General features: G+C 43.5%; 2 protein-coding genes across 4 annotated transcripts in view; one reads left to right on the top strand and one right to left on the bottom strand.

Annotated features, from left to right (window-relative positions):
• The first annotated feature begins 2634 nt into the window (after positions 1-2634).
• On the top strand, positions 2635-5309 carry FAM237A (family with sequence similarity 237 member A). Its single transcript, XM_035138121.3, has 2 exons — positions 2635-3076; positions 5164-5309. Exons 1-2 carry the CDS (start codon positions 2668-2670, stop codon positions 5307-5309), a joined length of 555 nt encoding a protein of 184 aa, XP_034994012.3. The 5' UTR covers positions 2635-2667.
• The window catches only part of DYTN (dystrotelin), a 30639-nt gene continuing 23498 nt past the window's right edge, over positions 3679-10819 (bottom strand). Inside the window, exons 14-15 of one of the 3 annotated variants that reach the window (XM_088675932.1) lie at positions 8256-8410; positions 3679-5074 (exon numbers count right to left, since the gene is read on the bottom strand). In XM_088675932.1, coding sequence (XP_088532058.1) covers positions 8265-8410 — 146 coding nt within the window. In that variant the 3' untranslated portion in view covers positions 3679-5074; positions 8256-8264. Of the gene's footprint in view, positions 5427-7816; positions 8411-10819 lie in introns of those variants that run through there. The other 2 variants (XM_088675942.1, XM_088675923.1) reach the window with 2 other exon arrangements.

The following is a 10819-nucleotide window of genomic DNA, read 5'->3' as shown; positions in this document are numbered from 1 at the left end:
TGGCTTCAGCACCAAGGAGAGCTCCTAGAAGTCAGGCATGCAGGTGGCGTTTACACTGTCAGAGTTTGATGCTCTTTTTAGCAGCTGTAGAGTCTGCATGCAGCTTCCAAGGTGTGCAAGAGAGCTTGGGAGCCGAGGGCCAGTGGAAATCTGACCCACATTCTAGCTTGAAGCGAAAATCAAAACTAGTTCATGAAAGCCTGTGGCATAATACATTTGTTGATCAGCAAAGTACTGGAGGACTATTTCGTTTCCAGGGGGGGTAGTGTGTTGCGGCACAATCCGCTACGTTAGACAGTGATGGAGTCTGGGCTACTGGTGTCTCAAGCAGCCTTCACTACTGTGAGAGAGGAGTGGGGGATGCAGGAAACAGGCAGCAAGAAATGCAAAACATACTTCACCCCTGAGCTTTAAAAACTAAACTTCCTCTCTTAAGGTAGAGATGTTACTAGTAAGACCGGGAGCAACATTTTGCGGTGTCTTCTGCTTCATCAAAGGAGTGTTCCTCTTCATGGTTCCAGCCAGTTCTTCCCTCCAAGTAGGGCACACCCCATCTGTTTTTCTTTTCTATAGTTCACCTTATATTCTACGCCAGCTCAGTATGCTCAGTCATCATTGGGTTGTTTGGGGTATGATCCTGGTGACACTCACCCCGAGTTTAATATTAGGAGGGGAGAAAGAGGGAATTCTGCATCTTTAACTTCCAATTTAACAAGGACCAAATATATTTGTAAACCTGATTAGCTGAGATAGCAAAGGCAGGGGAAGCAATGGAAAAGAAAGGGGTGGCAATGAAGGGTTTTCCTGTACCTAAAGTATAGCTCATAATCCATAATATACTTGTTCATCAGATAGAGATTATGCGTGAAGTTCCTTAAAGACTGGTATGTATATACAAGGAGCATGAATCAAAGCTGAAGCATCTCTCTTGCATTTAGAAGCAGGAATATTGTTGCCTTTATAAAAATGAGTCGAGGCTTCTTATTGTTCCAGATGAGGAATTCAAATACACTTATTCGTCAATATGAATGCACAAGATTTTATTCCAGGTCAGACTCATGTTAAAATTTAGAAATACGGCAAGCTGTAAACTTGTGAATGCAATTATTCTGCATTATAAACATGTCATGAGACAGAGTTTGCCAACTATAGATTCCATATTTCTTATTATGAGAGAGAGAAAACAAGTTTTTTTAAAATATATATATGTTAATATTTGAGTAATGCACAGAAATCGCTGCTGTTTATATACCTGAGTTTCAAATGCAGTTATTACATATATTTTGATTTTATTCTAATGCTCAAGGTGCAAAAACTAATAATAAATTAGAAGGCATAGATTTGCAAAAATGAAAGCAAAGCAAAAGTGTTAAAATCATAGGGTGTCTTATGCTAAGAGATCCCATAGTGAATTACTATACTGATAGGACTCAACCCCCTACCCCACCCCACCCAGGCAAGCCTTGGCCTATCCCTGTCCCCTATTTGCGGTCTGGTGGTGGCACGATCTCTGGGGTAGGTATGGGTTGAGCGGTCTGCTCCATGGCAAGGCTTTACCTATCCTTGCCCCTTATTCCCCCCCCCACCTAGACAAGGCCCTACCTCCGTTCGGTCTAGTCTGACGGTGGGATCTCTGGGGTAGGTAGAGGTTGTGAAGCAGCCTGATCCGTGGACGGGGCGTGATCTCTGTGGTGGGTGGGGGTCCCTGGGGAGTGGGCTACTGTTGGGGTGGCCTGGTCCCTGGCAGAGGCATGGTCTCTGGGGAGGGCTGGCTCCCAGGGTGGTGGGGCTGGATGGGGAGTGGGCGGGATTGTGGCAGTATTTTTGTTCTTTGCATGTTGGATGTCCACTGGAGGGCGCACTTTTTTGGACAGAAATCCAGGTTTCTACCTGTCCTAGGTATGTCACCTAGTCAATGCATGTGGATAGAAACACTCCCACATGCACACCTGATGTTGTGGCCAAATTCGAGGCCGATCGGGCAAGCAGTTTTGGAGAAAAGTGTGGAAGTACAAATAATGGACTTTCTACATTTTTATATATATATATATGGATTATTTATATACTGCCCTATACCCAGAGGTCTTAGGGCGGTTCACAGAAAAGATCACAACTTATATAATCAGAATAAAAACAACAACCCAATAACACACACACACACCCCAGAAAAGAGCCACATTTTAAAAGGGTATAGGATGTCAAACAGATCAAAGGCCTGGTTGAAAAGTAACATTTTTGCCTGGCGCCTAAAGATGTGTAATGAAGACGCCAGGCGAACTTCCCTGGGGAGAGCATTCCACAGATGAGCCACTGCAGAGAAGGCCCGTTCTCATGTTGCCACCCTCCAGACCTCTCAAGGAGGCGGCACCTGAAGGAGGGCCTCAGAAGATGATCTCAGCGTCCGGGTAGGTTCATATGGAAAGAAGTGGTCCTTTGAGGTCCTGACCGCTATAACAGAGGAAGTGCCTTATACAGTGTCAGATCGTTGGTTCCTCTGTAGTGAGTGCCTTTGGATTCTAGGACTTCACATAAGTCTTTCCCAGACCCACCTAGAGGAGCCAGGCATTGATCCTAGAATGCATGTTCTAGCACGGAGCTATAGCACTTTCTTAAGACGGGTTGGGGATTGTTATGCTCTTTTTGCTCTTGACAGGTTCCAGAAAGTCAATGGATTCTGGCGCCACAAGAAAGCTTTTCCGCAACATGAGAGTCACCCGCTTCCTTTTCATTGTGGGTTTGCTTCATGTGACGCCTTTCTTCTGCCATAGCCAGATGGACCCCATGGCTCTTGGCCGAGCTGATCCCAAATGCTGGGAATCCTCCTCAGCTGTCTTGCTGGAGATGAGGAAGCCGCGTGTTTCTGACTCTGTCAGTGGCTTTTGGGACTTTATGATCTTCCTGAAGTCGTCTGAGGACTTGAAGCATGGGGCTTTGTTTTGGCACCTGGCACAGCTCTTCTGGGATATCTACATGGACTGCGTACTCTCCAGAACCCACGGCTTAGGGAAAAGGCAGTTGGCTAAAGCCCAGAGACAAACTGCAGCTCTCCCGTCTTGGCTCATATTGAGTAAGCAAGGTTAGTACTCTGCATCCAGGGTGCAGGAAGGTAGCAGCAATGTCTAGATCTTTTATCAACCCTAGTCAGGGTGCAAAGGAAGCATTTCATGGGCTTGCTCCCACACAAACCAAATCAGGGTCCTCAATCTTTTTGTACCTGGGGGCATATTTGGAAATCTAAGAACTGGTGCTGAGTGCCACAAAATGCAGTGGTACCTTGGTTCCCGACCTCAATCCTTTCTGGAAGTCCGTTCAACTTCCAAAACATTGGCAAACCAAGGCGCAGCTTCCGATTGGCTGATTGGCCCCAGAAACAATGCCAACAGCTGAAACAGATGTTCAGCTTCCAAAAAACGTTTGCAAACCAGAGCATTTGCTTCTGGGTTTGCAGCATTCGGGAGCCAAGCCATTCGGGAACCAAGGTACAAAACTGACTTCCAAGGTATTAATATTAATTATGGTTGGGAGAGAGCCAGAATCACAACTACCGTACATTATTCCTCAGTCTCAGATCTCTGTCAGTGAAATGTGAATAATGGCAGGTGTTTGAGCAAATGGGAACCGTAAAATAATGGTGTTATTCAGCCTGAGTGTTAAATCATGGACTCTGTGAACTAAAATATAATCATGAATTTTTTTATTTAAAAAAGCTGCAACCTTAACAAGGGCCACAGTTTTGCTAGCTCCTAAATGAGAAGGAAATAAACCAGGCTATCTAAATTTCAGCTAGGCTTTCGTTTCACTACGCAGTCAGCCCATGCTAATTTAACAGAAACATCCACTTCCATGATTAACTGATGAAAAAGAAAAATTGATGGGCCACACAACACAGAGAGAAATATTATCTGGCATCTTATTAAAATGAAGCAAACTGCTGATTCTTAAGCAGGGTAACCATTATAGCAGGAGCATCTTCATTTCATCTGAGCTTCACAATGGCTAGAGCTGTGCAAAATGTTTATTTGGATAGGTTAAAGTTGCCATATTTCAAAAAGTAAGAAACCATGACACAACGAAAGTGTTAGGAAGACCTATTGAGCTTTTTCTCCCCCCAATCTCATGCTTAGTTAGATTTGATATTTTGTCCCGATTCTTTCCTTACTCAACTGATTGATTAATTCACTGTAGCTTTAGTGGTCCCCTGAATGTTGTGTGTGTCAAGTTCATCCAGTGCCCAGGGAAGTGTACAGGTGAGGGATATTCCAGTCCGTGTTCATTTACCATGCAAATTACTTTAACAGAGATTAAATACCTGTTAACACTTGTTAATTAAACTAACTTGCAGCCACAGGCATGAAATGCTTAATTTAAATTAAGTGCTGTACTTCCCCACTTATTCCTGTTAAATTGCCGACAATTAATGTTAATCACTCGCACACCATGTAAGTTTGCAGAGAGCCAGCGTGGTGTAGTGGTTAAGAGTGGTAGACTGGTAATCTAGGGAACTTGGTTCGCGTCTCCGCTCCTCCACATGCAGCTGCTGGGTGACCTTGGGCTAGTCACACTTCTCTGAAGTCTCTCAGCCTCACTCACCTCACAGAGTGTTTGTTGGGGGGGAGGAAGGGAAAAGAGAATGCTAGCAGCTTTGAGACTCCTTCGGGTAGTGATAAAGCGGGGTATCAAATCCAAATCCAAACGTGAGGAGCAGCTGTTTCATTCATTCTGGTTTATTTTACCACATGCAACATTTGATCTCATGATCAGGAAGATCTGAAGTATGTTCGTTGGGAGGGATTAAACATCACCCTCCTCTGATTGTCCCATAAGTGCAAGCATTTTGACTTGCCAGACGCAATGTTCCCCAGTCCACCCCCTGCACTCTGTTCCAAGGTTTCGCCCAGTCTTCCCTACCCCCAAGCCAATTTTGGAGGGCTCAGGGAAGGGAAGGAGGAAGCATCACAGCACAAGTTGAAGTCCTCGTGCAGGGTTTCCGCTGGCAGAACTCATTCGTCGATTCCCACAGTCTTGTTATAAATTAGCTATCATATCAAATAAAGTTCATGGGATGGAATTAAACCTGAAACAACATGGTAATGTCAGGAAAAGTACAATTTTCCAGGTGCATCAGAAATACATGTTTATGTTGCTTTCCCTCCCAACATCTAGGCATCTTTTCACAAATTCAGATGACTCCTCTATGGAAGAAGAAAGAACTGAAAGAAAACTTTATAAGAATCCATGTGCACAAGAGCAGGTCTGCTTCACACGGAAGGATTACTGGACATTTAACAATGAAGGCAAAACTCTTCTAGAGCTGTACAGTTGATTTCTTCATCTGTCCCTCTTTTCTCCCTTTAAACAAATACTGTTGCCGTTTCGGTTTTTGTCTTTAATTGCATTTGAAGTTGTTTCTCCTGGAAAAAGACTGCCTGTAAGTGCATAAACCCGTTGTGAATTTACACCCCGTTAAAATGCGTTGGAGTTCTTTGCAGCTAACTCCCATTTCATTCCTTTCAATGGTACTTGGTTGAAACTAACGTTTCCCAAATGTTGTTTTCTTTGTTAAACTGGAGGTTGGTGCTTGTTTTTATCTTGATTTAATTATGAAGCCTGGGAATTCTGTTTCTTTAATAAGTTTGTAAGTAGCTACCCAACTTATTGGTTCTGCATGTGTAACTTCCATGAGATTTTTTTTTTGGTGGGGGGCAATAGGAAAGGGAGTTTGCACTGGCTTCCCAAATACAGAAAAGAAGAGAATACAGTGGTACCTCGCAAAACGAATGCCCTGCAAGACGAATTTTTCGCAAGACGAAAGCGTTTTGCGATCTGATGGTGACTCTCGCAAGACGATTTCGTTTTGCGAAAAATTCGTCTTGCGAATCGCGGTTTCCCATAGGAATGCATTGAAATTTAATTAATGCGTTCCTATGGGCAAAAAAAGAAATTTCAATGCATTCCTGTGGGAAACCGCAATTTGCAAGACGAATTTTTCGCAAAACGAATTGACTCGTGGAACAAATTAAATTCGTCTTGCGAGGCACCACTGTACTATGCTTTTCATCTTCAGGCACTGGCTGGTACAATTAAAGTCATGCCACTGGGTGCGTCTCCCAAATGCATGCTGACAAATGCGTCAACTGCACAGAAGTAAAAATAAAAACCACTTGTATCTCAGCATGCATAAGACAGAGGTCTCTCTAAGGGAGAAGAGCCCCAGTCACACAAATCATGCCCACCTTACAGCCAGAGTCAGGCTCTGCAACAGTAAACTGTGACCTTTCCTGGATGTGTGCATGTATGTGCTTAATTAAAAACAAAAAACCTACTGTGTTCCTTGTGTCACACTTTGTTGTTTCACACTGACCATAGCTGCCAAGTTATCCCCTTTTTTAAGGGATTTCCCCTCATGCTGAATAGGCTTCCTCGCGAGAAAAGGGAAAACTTGGCAGCTATGACACTGACTGTATTGATTCAAACAAAACCCAAGGGAGAGCCACACCCGTATATTAATGTAATCTTGAAAGGCCTAGAGACCACAATTATTTGCCACAAGCCGTTTGGTAATCTTAAAGGAGTCAAAGGACTCTTTGCTATTTTGAACCAAAAGCTGCTCTGGAGGGAAAGACCCAAAATACAAGGAAGAAGATCCCGAATAAACACCAGGAAGAACTTTCTGACAGTAAGAGCTGTTCGACAGGGGAACAAAGGAGGTGGGCTCTCCTCCCTTGGAGGTTCTCAAACAGAGGTCATGGATTCTTTAGCTGTTATTCCTTGTTTTGCAGCGGCTTGGGCTAGATGACTCTTTGGGTCCTTTCCAACTCTAGGATTCTATGGAAATATTCATTTATTCTTTGACGCCTGAGTTGAGGGAGGTGGAGGCTGCAGGGGTGGTGGCAGAATCGTGATGACACTTTTGCCTCAGGCGGCGAAACAGGATGCACCGACCCTGGTTCCCCCCCTCCCAGTTTAAGAACCTGTCTTGGGAATGATGGTGCTTCAGATATGACAGATCTATAGCCTCTCCCAATCCACCCTGATCTACACTATCCTTTTTTGTCCTCCTTATCCCTGAATTATGGTGCTGGAGGAGACTCTTGAGAGTCCCATGGACTGCAAGAAGATCAAACCTATCCATTCTGAAGGAAATCAGCCCTGAGTGCTCACTGGAAGGACAGATCCTGAAGCTGAGGCACCAATACTTTGGCCACCTCATGAGAAGAGAAGACTTCCTGGAAAAGACCCTGATGTTGGGAAAGATTGAGGGCACAAGGAGAAGGGGACGACAGAGGATGAGATGCTTGGACAGTGTTCTCGAAACTACGAACATGAGTTTGACCAAACTGTGGGAGGCAGTGCAAGACAGGAGTGCCTGGCATGCTATTGTCCATGGGGTCACGAAGAGTCAGACATGACTAAACGACTAAACAACAACAACAAATCCCTTGAAAACTGAGGGCAGTTCAGTAATGGTGGCAGAACTTATCACCACCTCACTGGGGGAATTACTGTCTATGGAAAGGGAGGTCTGCAGTATCTAATGACCTTCCAGACACCCTTCCTGGAAGCTTAGGGGTTCTCCTTTAAAATGGGTTACAGTCTGAGTATAGGTTACAGGTAGGTAGCCGTGTTGGTCTGGGTCGAAGTAAAATAAAAAAATTCCTTCAGTAGCACCTTAAAGACCAACTAAGTTTTTATTTTGGTATGAGCTTTCGTGTGCATGCATATTCATTGATGGTGTTTGTACATCGTATTGAGCACATTTTGAGAATCTTAGAACATAAAAAGTAAGAGCATCAATAATAAACACTCAGACCAATCATTCCTTGTTTGCAAAAATCATCCTTACTATATTACCCAAAATATTTTTTTTTAACATAAAGATCTGGCCACCGTTAACCATTACATTTAGGAAAAGATTGAAAGACATGCTTTTATTCTGTCACTGAAATCGTTGGTATGATGTAAAAGTGCTCAGCTGATTGGATTTAACCTAAAGATATTGTTTCTGAAAACTCATGCGACAGAGACAGGAACACTGAAAAAATGTCAACATAAATCTATGATGGTTTAATATGCCATTACAATATTAATATTAAAATTAGAATACAAAACCAGAGGGGGGGAAAAACTACTGTAGGGACGTTTTGACTGTAGCATTGCATGAAAATCTGCTGTTCCAGAATATAACCGTGCCAGCTAACTCTAAATGAATTTCTGGACACTTTTGAGAATGAGTGTTATGTAGCTGTCTTTTTTACCTTAGGCAATCAGGCAGTGATGACGGTAGGAGAACCTGTATCAGCATAACCATATTTCCTAGTTGGCGAGGTCACTTGGCTGATAAGATCAGAGAAAGACTTGCAAACATTCTTAGCTGTTAAGAGCAATCCTTCCTTAAGAACAGAGAGCTGACCTGGAAGAGAGAGAGAGAGAGAGAGAGAGCACAGAAATAATATGTGGCTCCAATCACATTTGAACAAACGAAAAGAATCCTTGCCTTGTCATGCAGTGCAAGGAATTTTCAGTTCCCATGTAAGACTGAGATTTCACAATTATTGTACTGGTTATAAATTTCATTTATGAATAGCTTCCTATGCAGCACTGTGAAGCAATTGCACACAATAGAATAAAAACATATTCAAGCAACTGCATATATAAAATCAATTGGAAACCGTGATTTAGTGTCAACGAGCAAACGGATCTCAGTGTCTGGGCTGAACGATGGGGGTGAAGATGCTCCTAGAGGTAAGCCTGATGGCAGGAGGGCCCCACACACTCTCTCTTTACTGATGTGAGGCACTGATGTGTGCAACAAGAATGGTCAGAAAAGCAGAATTAAAATATAGTAAATAAGGAGGACGTTGCAAGTGGGGAGAGTCCTGTTGCCCTCATGTGAGAAGCTTGTGGGCTTCTCATAGGGGTCTGGCTGACCACTTCCATAGAACCATAGAACCGGAAGGGACCCCAAGGGTCCTCTAGTCCAACCCCGTGCTATGCCGCAATCTCAACTAAAACATTCCTGACCCAACCTCTGCTTAAAAACCTCCAAGGGAGGAGAGTCCACCACCTCCTGATGGAGTCTGTTCCACTGTTGAACAGCTCTTACTCTCAGAAAGTTCTTTCTGATGTTTAGTCAGAATCTCCTTTCTTGTAACTTGAAGCCATTGATTCAAATTCTACCCTCCAGAACAGGAACAAACAAGCTTGCTCCATCTTCCTTGTGACAGCCCTTTAGATATTTGAAGGTGGCTATCGTATCTTCTCTCAATCTCCTCTTTACCAGGCCAAACATCCCCAACTCCTGCAACAGAATGTCGGACTATGATGGGCCTTTGGACTTATCCAATCGGGCTCTTTCTATGTCCTTACTGTAAACTGGGCTGGTCATTCTTTAGCATATGATAGAAAGGACACACACACACACACACACACACACACACACACACCTCTGTATCACAAAGAGATATCAAAGCGCTTTACAACCATATAAAAACATAAAACCAAACCATAAAATCTTAAAAAGCTAAAAACAAGTTAAAAAGCAAAAAGAAATGAAAATGTGATAGGAATGTGGACTAATTAAACAACTGAAGTAAATATGGAAAATGACACCGGAATCGATTTGCCCACAGCTAATAGCAACAAAGACGGACCCAGGTGGCTCTGTGGTTAAACCACTGAGCCTAGGGCTTGCTGATCAGAAAGTCGGCGGTTCGAATCCCTGTGATGGGGTGAGCTCCCATTGCTTGGTCCCAGCTCCTGCCAACCTAGCAGTTCGAAAGCACGTCAAAATGCAAGTAGATAAATAGGAACCGCTACAGCGGGAAGGTAAACGGCGTTTCCATGTGCTGCTCTGGTTTGCCAGAAGCGGCTTTGTCATGCTGGCCACATGACTCGGAAGCTGTACACCAGCTCCCTCGGCCAATAACACGAGATGAGTGCCGCAACCCCAGAGTCGGTCACGACTGGACCTAATGGTCAGGGGTCCCTTTACCTTTAAAAGCAACAAAACCATTGTTTACATAGATAAGCCAATATAATTACTCAGAGAAAGTAATGGAAGTATGAGCATATACCCAAAAGAATTCGCTATACCTGATCTTGATTTATTCTGATTAACATAAGGGCCACTGAGGCTGCAGAAAGTTAATCTAAACTCATTAGTGCATTGGTGCACTGCATATCAACAAACAGCAGTCTTAGCAAGTTTGAGTATTTAAAGAAAGATATCCCTTTTTGGCTCTCATTTATAAAATGTCAATATAAGAGGTATCGGTTCAAAGTGCACTGCTATGTGCAGACAGAACTGCCGCATCTCTAAAGTGACACAAGAGGCCTACTTAATAACACACTTGATCAGGCATGCACATTCAAATATATGATAATGAGCCTATAAAATCAGCAGGTGCCGCAATCACACTCTTGAAAAAGGGACTTAGAACCCCCCCCCCCCCGTCGTATTCTCTGGATGCCTTTCTAAAAAATAATTTTGCCACCAGGGAAATGAATGAAATTTGCATCTTTTAAATTGAACGAGGGGCAGAAGTGAACAAGGAACCTCTTGGGTACGAAAGAGTACGCAGCTCCCCTGAAGCTTATCTAAAAGGTGAAAAATAATGACACCAAAAGATCTAATCTTGTTCCCGGAAAACAGGCACGAATGACATTCCGTAAGTGCTTCAAAAGCTAAAAACAACAGGGCACAAGTTGAAAAGCTGACATATTTGCTAGCAGCATCCAAGAATGCAAATGTGGGCATCATTCGAAAGCAGGGCTGTACCACTCGGATCGTGGACACCTGCCAGCTTCTCTTGAGTTACAG

Source organism: Zootoca vivipara, chromosome 1 (assembly GCF_965207765.1).
Source record: "Zootoca vivipara chromosome 1, rZooViv2.hap1.1, whole genome shotgun sequence".
Taxonomy (NCBI): Eukaryota; Metazoa; Chordata; class Lepidosauria; order Squamata; family Lacertidae; genus Zootoca; species Zootoca vivipara.
The sequence above is the reverse complement of the archived record's forward strand: the minus strand, read 5'-3'. Positions and strand labels throughout refer to the sequence as shown.

Coding starts and splice junctions, on each gene's coding strand:
- FAM237A (XM_035138121.3), top strand. CDS start 2,668: ATGGATTCTGGCGCCACAAGAAAGCTTTTCCGCAACATGAGAGTCACC. Junction 3,077..5,163: donor GCTCATATTGAGTAAGCAAG/GTTAGTACTCTG, acceptor CCCAACATCTAG/GCATCTTTTCACAAATTCAG.